The 13,871-nt window shown below is 42.3% G+C and overlaps 1 protein-coding gene across 1 annotated transcript; it reads left to right on the top strand.

The window, feature by feature from the left end:
- The first annotated feature begins 4,944 nt into the window (after positions 1–4,944).
- On the top strand, positions 4,945–12,506 carry LOC134482073 (disks large homolog 5-like). Its single transcript, XM_087586973.1, has 5 exons — positions 4,945–5,472; positions 6,208–6,370; positions 7,522–7,653; positions 8,112–8,288; positions 11,914–12,506. The coding sequence occupies exons 1-5, from the start codon at positions 5,322–5,324 to the stop codon at positions 11,996–11,998; spliced, it is 708 nt and encodes a 235-aa protein (XP_087443099.1). The 5' UTR covers positions 4,945–5,321; the 3' UTR covers positions 11,999–12,506.
- Positions 12,507–13,871: the final 1,365 nt, after the last annotated feature.

Genomic DNA, 13,871 nt, shown 5'->3' with positions numbered 1-13,871 from the left:
GCAAAAAGAGGAAAACTGACTGATCTCCCACTTTGTGCTTTCAAAAAGAACAAATACTTCAAAAACTTAGTTTCTCCCTCCTCCCCATTACAGAATCTGATTTCAGCCCTGCACACTGTGCTCTCCTGGATCCATGGATGCTAAGCTGCAGGTTCTGGAGATGCCAACCCCTCAATGTCTGCTCAACTCAGTCCATTCATTCTCAGTTCCTGGAGTGATTGCGTCCACCGACCCAGACGCCCATCGCCGATCGAGAGTATTCCACGCAGCAGATCGAGTTCCAGCAAGCAGAAGGAATCTTCACTCACAGAACACATTGCGGACCTTACCTGACACGCTGAACAGAACTAAGAGGTTACTGAGAAACAAGTGTGTGTGAATACCATCCTATGTCGCCATCTTCTGGGCACATACAGAATTACATCCTATTACCTTACTTGGCAGTCCGAGGCTTCCTTCTACCCTCTCAAGTTCAAGTCACAGATGCAGATATTCACAGCCACCCACTGGACTAAGCCTGGGGACCACAATGAAAGAGTCAGGGGAAAGCCTGAAGGAGATGAAGGGTTTGGAACTCAATATGAAGAACAACAATATCAATTAACTGGACCGTTCAGAGCTCCTCGGGACTAAACTACCAACTAAAGAGGATACATGGTCCTGGCCATGGCTCCTGATACATAAAGTGTAGAGCATGTGTAGCAACAACTGGCTCATCTGACATCTATGGGAAGGGAGACAACTGGCCCTGTAGAAACTTGATGTCCCAGAGAAGGGGGATGCTAGAGGGGTGAAGTGGAAGTGGGTGGGTAGATGGAGGAGTGCCCTCTTAGAAACAAAGAGGACTGGGAGGGTATGGGGGTTCAAAGTGGAGAGATCAATGATGGGGATGACATTTGAAATGTAAACAAATAAAATGACTAGTGTATAATAGATGGTAACAGACGTCTCCATAAGGACTAGATATTTATTATCTGTAGCAGGTTCATTGAAAGTCAAAATCCATAATTGTTGTGACTTACTTATTATTGAAATTTCACATAGATGAACCCAAGCAACATTTTAACTTTTCTCCTTGAACCTATAATAAATCATTAGTTACCTTTATAACACAATTTAAAAAGCAATTAGGGTTTCTACTCTCTTAGGCTTCGATACAGTGCCTCATTTTAGCTGTCCCTCTCTATGTTCCCTCCATTGCTGCCTCGCCCTGTCTCTTCACATTTCACATTCCTATCCCTGACAGTGTCCCTCAGCAACCCATGAGTGAACTTGTACTTCCCTAAATGAGGACAGTCTGGCCCACGTCCCTAGACCCTCACACTAAACTGATCATACAGTCACACAGATTGAAGAATCAACAGCTAACATCCACATTTAAGTGAATATGTATCCCATTTGTCTTTTTCAGCCTGGATTACCGCATCCAGAATGACTTTTACTAGATCCATTCATTGTCCTGCCTATTGCATGCTTCCTTTTGCCTTTTGTAATTGTTAAGCAGCAATGCAATCTGTAAATGCACCACGTTTTCTTTATGCATTCATCCGTTAAGGGACAACTTAAATATTTCCAAATTCTAAGTATTACAAACGAGCTTCACTGAACATGGTTGAGCAAAGGTCTGTATTCTATGATGAATCAACATCTGGACATGAGACCTAGAGTTGTATCTTAAGGAACAACAATTTTCACCTTCCTGAAGAACCATCATACTGATCTCCGAAGTTGCTGTAGAAGTTTGCCTTTCCACCAGGAGAATATGAATGTTCCCCTTGCTCCATAACCCAGTCAGCTTGAGTTGTCACACGTGTTATTAACCTTAGTCATATTGACAAATATGAAAAGTGATCTCAGAGTAATTTTAATTTGCATTTGTGTGATGTACTAGGATGTTGAATATTTCTTATGAATTTCTCAGTCATTTAAGTTTCTTCTATTATGAATGTTATGCTTAGATAAGTAGCACATTTTAATTATTTTTCTTGAAATACAGTGTTTTAGTTTTTCCAATATATATTTATATTAGCCTGTTGGGCCCTACCTTGGGGTGTTTCCCTTCCTCCTCGCTGTGCCTTTCAGCCTGCTATGGCAAGAAGTTGTTTACACCTTTGGCAGCTGCTCTAGGCCCCTAATTTGGGGCCAGTACCTTCCATGGCACCCAGTCCTCTTGCTGAGCCTTTCAGCTTATTGATGTTAAGAAGTTGTTTACGCCCCTGTGTTGGGCCAGAACTTGCCACGATGCAGATTTTTCCCCTTTTCCTATTTTCCTGGTTGGGGATTTTCGCCTGCTTTATTGTTTTTCCACGGCTTTTGCCTCTGGTATATAAGGAGATCTCAGTAAAGCCCGGATAGCATTCTTTTAACACGAATGACCCGAGTGTGTGTTCCTTCTTAACTCTTATAGTCCTATGCCCGAATCTCAGTGTCTGGATGACACAGGCATCATCAAATGGAGGTCCCACCAAGATCGGGAAAGAGAGGACAACCTGACGAGATGGTCCCAGGAAACCAGCCAGTGAAGGAGGGACGCATTGGGGAAAATGGGCCAGGAAAGGTCCCAGTAAGCAGGATACAGAAGCACCGTGGGCATTGAAAACACATGCAAAGAAAAATAAAGATTTGGGGTAGTGGTGAGTAAACCTTGTAAAAAGGGACAAGGTAATAATGGTCAAATGTTTTTGTGTATGTGTTCTTTTAGAGTTATGCTAAAATCTAGAGAAGCAAAGTCAATTCTCATTGATGCTTTTAGGCTTTGGACCCTGATTAGAGACAGTTTACACCCCAGACAAGAGAGAAAATGGTTTGAGAAAAACAGTCCTCCCAGACTCTCCACAGATGCTTTGGCAAAAGAAGGAAAATGAGATTAAGCTTTTTAAGAGCTCTCCTAGGGACATCCTGCCTCCTTGCTGGCTCCTATTGGAGAAGTGCTCATTTCTGGTTCTGGGTCCTTTAGGTAGGATATCTGGGTCCCTTTGGTGGGACACCATCTAGCTCCTTCCCTCTATGTCTATTGTCTGTCCTTGGTGCACCAAGCTATCCACGGGTGTCAGTTTATGTCTGGGTTTTTCTTCTGGTTGCTTGAATGTTTTGTGTTTCATGTTTAAAAGAAAAAATGGTGAAAACTTTAAATGCTGGTTGATTCTCCCCTTGATTAAGTTTTAAGTCCTTTCAAGAAATAACAAATAAATAAAAACCGTTTCAATTGACCTTTGGAGCCGTGCATCCTAGATAACTGGTTATCTCTGGTGTTAACTATTATGCATGTCCCTGACTGGATCAGGCCTCAATGGAGGAATGTAGCTAGGAGCCTAGGTCTGTCCACTGGGGAAGCTCCCCAGGGGGCTGGCTAAATAGATTAAATAGACTAAATACACTAGCTGGTCTTAAAGGTGCCAGCAGCTTCAAAACTTCTATGGTAAGGGAGCTGGTGTCTGTTTCTCTTAGAGAAATCTGTGACTGTGATTATTGGATTCAACACGTAACAAGGTGCTTCTTTTAAAATGACAGCTAAAAAAGTAAAAATTGTGTTTGATCTAAATAGTAAAGATATGTGTAGTCACTTCATTTTTTTTCTGTTTGGTTTTAAATGTATAATACGCTTTACGTGTCTTGGCTATAGGTTACTGGCTTTTAAGTTATTGGGTATGGTTAAAAATTTGTAACATTGGTAACAGAAATTTGGCTTAAAAAAGGAGTCATTCTAGACAACACGTGGCATGAGGCAACCCAGGGAAACAGGTCTAGGTTGGGTAATACTTTACTATAACTCTTATCATGGAAACAGGACTTATAAAAGAATTTAGGGCAGTGTCTCTTTGGTTCGGTATTAGAGCCTGCACTATCGTTCCTTCATATGCCAGGCTTGGCCGTCATACTTTATAGCATGAGGAATGGACTTGGTGTTTTGAAGAGACTGGATTTTGGAGGATAGATAGTTTGGTGGAGGGTGAGTTTTGCTTTCCAAAGTTATGGCTGTGCTCAGGTGTTAGGAGGGAAACTTAAAGATTTTGGCTAATGATTGCCAGTGTTACATTGACTACAGTTTACAGTCTGATCCCAGACAGACTCAGGATTCTAACTCACACATATTTGTAATTAAGAAAAAATCAAACAGGTGGAGATTGTGACAAGGGTTGATGAGGCTATGGAACTCATAAGAGCATTACAGCCCGGTTGCTTACTGCAACTGCTATTTCAAGAAATACATATAGAATTATTATAGATTTAAGAGATTGCTTTTATGCTGTTTCTTGCACTCTTGGGTTGTTGTGAAATATTTCATTTCTTGTGTTTCCTTGGGTTTTGTTTGACTTGACCATACATTTGTAAGACTTTTTGAAAGAAAAATGTATTCATTTTTATTTATTTTGGTGAATTGTTCTTGGCTGACTTTTGTCTGTGGTTCCTCTGAATGCAATTCCCTCGGTGGCCAGAGGAGGCACCAGATACCGAGTTATAAATGATGGTTAAGCACCCTGTAGGTCCTCTGAGTGAAGACAGCAGGTTGCCCAGGTGTGCACCATGATGTCCTACAGCTTCTCTGCTTCCTCCTGCTCTTCCTTGGCCAGCAGCACTTTGCGTTCTGCCCCTCCATGGCTCTCACTTGGGTCTCAGTTCCCTCACTTTTGGGGATTTTAAATTTTCAGAATGTACAGAAAGATTACAATTTGATGTTTGACCTATACCTGAGAAGCTTTTTTGCCAGGAAAAGGGAGTTTCCATTGCATAAAATGGGATGGTAAGGCCAAGATTTCAGGAAAAAACATGGGTGAATATATTGAAACCATGACCCCTCTCAAGGCACAATCCATGAAACAACGTACTCCAACTTGCATACATTTAAAGGTGTAGGAAAAAAAATATTGGACTCTAGGGAACAGTAAAAATTGTGGGAATTGGATTATATGTCACATGCATGGACCCTGGGTTTATACATTTCAGGGAGAAGAATATCCATCATCCACGGTCTTTAGATCTTTGACTGTTAACAAAGATGTTTTCTCCATTTCAAGCCCGGATACAACTCTCCCTCTCCTCAGCAACTGAGTTGTAATGAAGGAGTGAGAACTCTGAAGCTCTGGAAGGAGAGTGTGCGAATGGGTGTTCCTGGCTCAAAAGTGAGTCTCTGGAAAAGCCACTGCAGAAACTGGCCAGTCTGGTAGAGGTAGTTAGCAAGTAAGCTATGGCATTTCCCAGTGACATCACCGGTAGTGTCTTCCCTGGAAATTCTCTTGTATCCAGGAGACACTAGAATGTTCTGTGATGTCAGCAGTGTTGTGGTGACACCAACTGCCTGAGCGATTTCCCTTCAGTTTCTAATGGGTTCCCGAGGAGGCATGTTCTCCAGGATCCTCAGTCTCTTTCGGAGGGACAATCATATCCATGCAGAGACCAGACCAAGGCAGAGGGAGGCCAGCCCTCCATCACGTTGGAGAAGAAGACGAATGGAAAGGTCCTGGAGGAGGTCAAGTGAGTACTGGGCAGGGCAAGGGGGATTCCTGGAGGAGGTTGGCTTGAGCTGGTCCTTCCAGGAGTAGGACGTATGATTTAGAGCCCCAGTCTTCCTAATGGCTGACCCAGACACAATTTCTGATCATTAGTTTGACAGAAAACCAAGAACTGTTATATGTCAAGGGGCTTTCCTTGGATCTCTTTAACATCATGGGCAGTGTCAAAGAATACCAGGATGAGCCTCTGTAAGAATAACAAAGTGTCTCTCTCAGGATCGGCTGTTGAAGCACTTCATTCTCAGCAGTGTCCTGTAGATTACGTGGGTAATAGATGCCAAGAGGGATACTCTCCTGGTCATATATCAAGGTCTCAGTCACTTTGTCCTTGAACACACAGACTAGGGATTCAAGATGTTAAGCAGCTTGGACTCAAGGACTTACCTGCCTCACATCAGACATTAGCTGAGAAGGTCCTCCAATTCTTCTTGTTTAGGCCAGCTTTAGAATTTCAGCGCCAGAGGAATGGCTTTAGGAGGTGTGGTCTATATCTATGATGGCATATGTCATCATATGGCTCTGATGGTGGGAACAGGGAACTAGCTGAGTTCAGCTTAGAGATAGCTTTCTTGCTCTGTCAGGGATTCACTGTATCTGTAGAACTGTTCATCCTCAGACTTCTGTTTAGAGTAAGCATAGTTTTTCTTGACACTGTGTCCACATATATGCCTGTTCACTGGTGTTTATCTACCTACAGAGTTTGATCAGAAGGCATCATCCCAACCCTCCACAACACCTGTTGAGGAGGAGAGAATGAAGCGTCTGGAGAACCTCAAAATTGCACTCCACAAGATGCAGAAGGAGAGAGATGAACTCAGGAGAATCCTGGCGGATTACCCGGGAAAGAATTTAAATGACAGGTAGTCACAATGCAAGTTCTGTTAAATCCACATGTCCTCACATCGCAGTAGGCTACAACTCCAGGGTGTCCTCATGGTCAAAAGCACTTTCCTGATTGTATCAGAATGTGAAGTTCAGATGGGAATGGGATGGTGGCACAGGCTATTTTAATTCCTACAAACGTAAATCATAGCCTGTGGCCTGATTGAATCACAGTCTGGGAGTGAGGGTAGTAGTGTGTGAGCTCTCATTGTGTGATTTAAGTAGCCTGGACAGGTGTTGGCTTGTGGGAATTTCTAGGTGCTCTGATTATGACCAATCATTGTTGTAATTGACGTGGAGGTGCTTTGGGTTCAATAGGTCCTGTGAAGAACTGGAGGGGCCCAATCCCACTTGGTGCCTCACAGTGTGTGACTGGACTGACAACAGGGTATCATTGGTTTTCTCTGATTTTATTCATTGTATTTGGAGATAATGCCACATCCTTATATTTAATTGGCATTCTAATTGTATTTGAGAGAGAGAGAGAGAGAGAGAGAGAGAGAGAGTGTTTTGTGTGAGTTTGTGTGTGTGTGTATGCATGTGTGAGTGTGTTTGTGTGTATCACTTAAGATCTGGGTATTCTATGTACTGATTTGGCCTGAGAATTATCCTGTGTCAATTTCCATGGCATGATGATGATGAGGGTGAGAGCCTCACTGTGAGCAGTAGAACATTTCACATCTGCTCAGGTGGACGCACATGGGAATCTCCTGGTGCGTGTTATAAATTCTTTTCCCTGTAAATACTGTTCATGTTCCTTTGGGTTTTCATGTAGCAATAGATTCTATGATTGAGAATTGTTACCTAAGAACAGGACAATAGTCTTCATGGGCTTAAGTTGGAGCCTGGATCGTGGCACAGGGTCCTCAAATGTTCATGGCAAGCTAGTCTATTCCTTCAAACCCCCTCAGGGAGCTCAAGCAAATCAGCTCCCTCCTTTTGTTTGCTTGGACTGCTGTGTCCGTGTTCATAATAATAAACTTAATAAATACCAAATGGACCCAGTACCAAGAAGTAAGGGCTTGGCATGTCCTAGGCTGGGGTAGTTCAGGATTCAGTCTGAATTCATGTAATTCTTGAATCCTTCATTCATAATGTTATTTCATCCTTGGACCATGCCTTACCACAGGAACAACTTTGAGTCCGAGATGCTCACGATGCAGCACGAGGAAGTGATGACCGACATGAAGAAAATGAGCGAGCAGGTCAATAGAGCTTTGGTCAAATGTACACACCTCACACTGGAAAATGACTGGTACTGGTGAGTAACTTACAAGGTTGTGACCCCAGCACAGGGCACAGCATGTGTCAGCCCATTCTTATCTTTGAAGTAAAGTGAGGATCAGGCTTTATAGTGTTTAAAGCAGACCAGGAAGCCTGTGTCTAAGGAAGGCTCTAGGACACACAGGACACAGAAAGATTGGCCTCCAAGCGACATTCTAATAAAATGGACAAATAAGCACACATAGGGATTAAGTCCTCTTCTGAGAAAAACTTGAATCAATGGTGTCAGGTTTTTGAGAAGTGCCCTGAGTCTTCTGGAATGTGGCTCTTTTCTCCATTTGACCTGTCTCTAGGTCATGCTCCATGGCTACTGTGGACTTGGACTATAATCTGGGGCTCTCTTTGGATCAGGACCCAAGAAGGAGTAATGGACTTGGAGACGTGGGAGGAAGTTGGAGACTGGCTGGGAGTCACCATTTTTTCTTTGTGTCTCAGCCGCAGCTTCTGCCCCCTCCTAACTGAGTTGTTTGAGCTGAAGAACAATGCCCAGAGAGCACGGCATGAGAACAGGGAGCTTCTATGGGAACAGATTGCACTGGAAGAGTCCATTAAGGAAACAACAAGGATCTGTGGGGAAGCCAGTATGAAAATCCGTGTATCAAGCAGCCTCAGGTAGGATGAATGAAGCATCAAGGGCAGGTTCTCCTGATATCTAAGCATAAACCAAGTCAAACCAGTTTAACCTTCTCCAACTTATCCAGACACTCTCCTAGGTCTCATCCAGTTGTTCATCTCTTTGAACATTTACAAAACTTTCTGTGATGTTAGCTTCATGCAAGAAACTGGAGGATTGACAACCAAATCCTCCTGCTCAACTAGAAAATGCATTTCCTTAAGGGGGATCTGTTGATCACACACTGCACACTTACATGCCATTATGCTAGCGGGATGCCATGTGGTAGCCGTCTTTGTAGTGCACAGAACTGATTAGAGTTCAGTTCAATTGCCAAAAGAATGGCTCCCATTGTCAGTCATGATGGAGCTTGTGGACTTTCTCTCCTTTTCCCTGTACATTGAAAATGGTCCCTTCTGCCTGTCCAAATCGTGGTTTACAGTGACAGAGCTTGAGAAGCAGTTTGTCCGTCCTGTTTTATGTCAGTGTTTTAGTGTTCTTTCCTGTGGCTTATGTCCTGGAGCTGACTGGATGAACAGGGATGTAAGAAAGACTTCTCTCAGGGTGAGGGTTTGTGTGAGATATGTGAGGATAAGAGGGAAATTTTTCTCCAGCTCTCTCAACCTAGTGTGCCCAAGAAGTGCATTCCCTACACAGGTTTACTCTATAAGGGATGGAGAGCAATGTCTAAGCTCTCACTTGACACATTTCCTTTGCCTAATCTGTATTCAGCAACTGTTCTTCCAGCATGATGGCCTCCCCATTCTTTTCTGCTTCTCACTTATGATTTCTGTTTTCTCTCTCTCTCTCTCTCTCTCTCTCTCTCTCTCTCTCTCTCTCTCTCTCTCTCTCTCTCTCCCTCTCTCCATCTCTCTCTGACTCTGTGTGTGGGGGTGTTTTTTGTGTGTTTGTGGGTACATATATGTGTGATCATGTTTATGACTATGGTGCATATTGTACTTTGGAAGTTGTTTGTTTTAATTGTTTGTGATATGGGGGTCTTATATATGTAAGTGTGTGTATATGTGTGCTTTTTCACATGTGTGTGTGAAGTCATCAAGTTTCTGAACACAGACACATATATATATTTATATATATATTGTATAAGTCTATATGTGCATATTTAGAAACATGTAAAAGTATACACACACACACACACACACACACACACACACACACAAACAAACAAACAAACACTCCGAGAGAGAAAGAAGAAGAGAAAACATAATCTTTCCAATTACATTTTAAACTGTTCTTAATGGGGTCTTGATCACTATTCAAACTATTTACACTGGGAAAACTATTCATAAACATTGATATTACTTGGAGAAAACTTGAATAGGGTACAGGGATGTGAGGAGAGGCTGCTGTGTAAAATCTATATACCTCAGTGTAGAAACTGATGACTCAGAGCTCTTCTGCCTTCTTTGCTCTCGGTGTATAGTAACACTGGAAGGTCATGTGGCTTGTTGTGTCTTCTCAGCATCCTGGTTATGTTAATCGTTACCTGCCACCACTTTCTCTCCAGATTGGCCTAATTGGTTGAATATACCTTGGCTTTGGAGTTTGGCCTGGAATTTGTTAATTGAAAGATTAATTTGCTTAGAGTTGAATCTTCAGGCAGAAGATGTCCAGGAGTTATGCTGAGGTGAAATCACATCTTTGCCTCAGACAGAAACTTAGGCTCAAAATCGTCCAAAGCACTCACCCTGTGTTGTGTTGTGGCAATCTTAACCATTGTTATTCAAAATCATTTGATCTGAGTGAAAATCATCTGTAAGGAGGGTTTAGAACAGTGATGACCCTCAGACATTGCTGGAGGTGTCAAATGGGTAGCCCTGTGAGAAGCCATGTACAACTCTTGTGAAAGTTCAACCTTTTGACACAGCGATTCCAGAACAAGAAGTAGGTGTGAGCAGAGAAACTGTGGCACATTAGTGTTGTAGTGGTTCACCTCAGAGCAGCCATGCAGCAAAATTATCCAGATGTCCACCAGTCAGAAAGTGAAAAGGTACAATGTTGTCCAGCCCTTCCATGGACTGTGGCTGAGTTTGATTATACCTGCCAGCATTTGGCTTTGAATTAGCCTTATCTTACTGGAATTATATCTGATAGCATCCCAGTCCAAGTTTTACCTTGGATTGTGGTTATGGAGATTTCCTAGCTGTTTGTGCTGGTAGTTTGTTTCCCCTGTCAGGTACTGTATGGTAAAGGGACCTCATATTGGAAAATGCAGCTCACTTTGCATGCACTGGGAAACAGTGGGCCAGAGGACTGAAGAGGCTCACCTGCCCCCCCCCCCCCCCAGTGCTCTGTTTCCTGAAATCAGCCTCCTGTGCACAGCCTTGTGACCTTGCTAAGCAGGCTTGGCTAACAGGCCTAGATGTCACATTTCTAATTTCTGATTTTCATGGGAATACACTTTATTGGCTGAGCTGTCTTTAGGCTATGCTCACTGTGTACTTACCCCACTCCAGGTTTTTTTTTTTTATGCCACAATAGTAGACTGGGTGAACCCTTCTATTACCATTAACTGGGAAACTAACCACATTCTGCAAAATACTCTGCTTGTATATGTGAACAAATATATTTGGGTGAGTTCAAAAGTGTGTATGTCTGGGTGTCTGTCTGTCTGTGTCTGTATACATGTATGTCTCCATGGACAATATAATCTTCTAATGACCAGGATGAGGAGAGAATGGAGGAAAGTCTGCAGGACCCCCTGAATCAGCAAAAACTGGTCACTGAGCAAAAGGCCTTGCCTGAGAAGATGCAGCATCATTTCAGTGTCAATGAGAGGATTTGAAAGCACAGGATGAGAGGACCCAAGTAGATTCCCTGTACTTATAAACTGTCTTATTGGGTGTGTGACTTTCTCCATAGTTCTCAGCACCTGTCAGCTAGGAGCAGCTCAGAATATTTTTCTTGTCCATTTTAAAAGAAATTCCGTCCATGAAGTGTATGTGATCCATAGAGATTCTGGATATTGTGTACTGATCCCTCCAGTCTGTGCTCTCTTGTATTATCTGAGCCCAGTGCCTTTAGGTCTCCCCACAAATAGTTTTACGATACACATAAACAAAGGAGTGGTATAGTTTATTTTCTGCATGAGTATCTCCTTTGGACTTCAATGCCTACCCTCGGCAAGATTTCCATGCAGCATATTCTTGCCAAGTATAATATCACTTCAGTGTGCATGTACTTCTTGAGATATTGTTTCTCTGGGTCTTTGCAGATATTGAGGTTGCCATGTGGACCCCAGGCATATTCCTGCACTGGAGGAATAATAATAGTCTTCATTTCAGTGATGGCCAGACTTCCAAGGCCTTCCTATTGTTTTCTAGTTTGTTCATATCTCTCCTCATCTGACATTGAGACATTGCTACATGATATTAAAATATAATGTATACGTATGATTGGAATTATCTGCTGTTCACTGTTTAATTTTTAGCAGTTTTAAAAGCTGGGAAAATATGCAGGCCTGTGGGATCTCTTACCCTTCTCTCTTGGGCATGAGAGAATGACCTCAGATGAAAGATCATCCTGGATTATCCTGCTGAATTGTGCTGCTGTGTATGGGATAAGTGACATGGCAGGTTCTCACCAGGCCTTTTCCACCCCTAGGTCTGAACACTGCAGCAGAAGCTTTCCCAGGGCACAGAGCAGGATTACAGCTCTCAGAGACAGAACTGTCCACCAGGAGCACTGAGGGTGCAAAGATTGACACCACCTCCCACATCTCAGTCCTTGTAACCATACCAATCTTGGGCTAAATTTGAAAGACCTTGAGATGTGGCCTGGAACACGCCTCACGTTTAACCTTTTGACGACTTGTCCATCAACAACCAACCACTCCGAGTGAGGCAGGTCTACATTCATCTTGAGGAGATTTTTACCATCTTACCTGCCGTTCTGCTGTGTTTGCAAGGCCAGCAACAGGCTGGAGTTATATGTTGAAGAATCAGCAGGAATTGAATGCTGACTAATTTACTTGTTATATTTGTTTTTAGTTTGAAGTTTGGTTTTATGCATTTGGTTTTATTTGTTTACGTTTGAAGTTTTGTTATTTATTTGTTAACTTTAGTTTTTTAATTAATATGCTATATTCTTAAGGCTATATACATTGAACTCATTGACTCCCCACTTTAAAATGTTCTCGAATAAATTAATTTTTGCCAATAAATAAAAATGTGACCTTTAACCCTTCACTCACAAGACCGTCCTGAGTCGTGTGTGGTTCTTCCTCCTGTAACAGCACAAGTGTAAGGCAACAGTGGTTTTCTGCAAGTCTCATGCAGCTTAGGCTTCACCATCAGTTCACAGCAGCCAGAGCTGCACAGGAAACTGTGCTCTTGATGTAGACAGTGTATCGTGCTCTGTGGATCCCACATACATGATGAAAATTATCCTTGCTTTATCCCTGTGCTCACAAATTTAGCTTCCTTTATAGTGACAAACAAAGGAGAAACACAAGTATTTCTCTAATACATTAGAGGAAATAAAAACATTCAGTATAGGAATATAAAAAGCGACCAGGACACACAGAGCTGTATGCCTCTGCATTCCTTATAATAAAGCATCGGTTATAACTGCACATTTATTGAATTCCAGCAATTTTGGAGGAACGATATTTTTAAATTTTTTATTAGGTATATTTCTTTACTTACATTTCAAACGTTATTCCCCTTCCTTATTTCCATCCTTAAGCCCCCATTCCCTTCCCTCTCCCTTCCCCATATGTGTATCCCCTATACATCCCCCTTATTGTTCACCACTATTCCCCTGCACTGCCCCTGGAACATTTTCTTTATTGTTCTGTTGGTTTGTTTGTTGTTATTCTTTTTCTCCCATTTTTATTAAATTGGGCATTTCTTATTTACATTTCAAATGTTATTCCTTTTCCTGGTTTCCTGTCCATCAGCCCCCTAACCCCTCCCCTTCCCGTTCTAAATGGGTGTCCCCTCCCTGTCCAACCCCCATTACTGCCCTCTCCAACATTCCCTACGCTGGGGGTTCAACCTTGGTAGTACCAAGGGCTTCTCCTTCCAGTGTTGCCCCAACAATGTTATTTACTGCTACCTACGCAGGGTCAGTCCATGTGTAGTCTTTGGGCAGTGGTTTGGTCCCTGGAAGCTCTGGTTGGTTCTTATGGGGTTGCAAGCCCCTTCAGCTCCTTCAGTCCTTTCCCTAGTTCCTCCAATGGGTGTCCCGTTCTCAGTTCAGTGGTTCGCTTCAGGCATTTGACTCTGTATTTGACATGTTCTGGCTGTGTCTTTCAGGAGAGAGCTATATCCGGTTCATGTCAGCATGCACTTCTTAGCTTCATCCATCTTATCTAGTTTTGGTGGATATATATCCATATCTATATCTATATCTATATCTATATCTATATCTATATCTATATCTATATCTATATCTATATCTATATCTATATATCTATATATCTATATATCTATATATCTATATATCTATATATCTATATATCTATATATCTATATATCTATATCTATATCTATATCTATATCTATCTATCTATCATCTATCTATCTATCTATCATCTATCTATCTATATGGACCACATG

This window comes from Rattus norvegicus, chromosome 15, assembly GCF_021556685.1.
Source record: "Rattus norvegicus strain SHRSP/BbbUtx chromosome 15, alternate assembly SHRSP_T2T, whole genome shotgun sequence".
NCBI lineage: Eukaryota > Metazoa > Chordata > Mammalia > Rodentia > Muridae > Rattus > Rattus norvegicus.
The sequence above is the reverse complement of the archived record's forward strand: the minus strand, read 5'-3'. Positions and strand labels throughout refer to the sequence as shown.

What these genes read in the sequence shown, in the direction of transcription:
- LOC134482073 (XM_087586973.1), top strand. Translation starts at nt 5,322, where the DNA reads ATGGGTTCCCGAGGAGGCATGTTCTCCAGGATCCTCAGTCTCTTTCGG. An exon ending in AAGGTCCTGGAGGAGGTCAA is followed by an intron (nt 5,473 to 6,207) that starts GTGAGTACTGGG and finishes ATCTACCTACAG; the next exon opens with AGTTTGATCAGAAGGCATCA. An exon ending in GGAAAGAATTTAAATGACAG is followed by an intron (nt 6,371 to 7,521) that starts GTAGTCACAATG and finishes GCCTTACCACAG; the next exon opens with GAACAACTTTGAGTCCGAGA.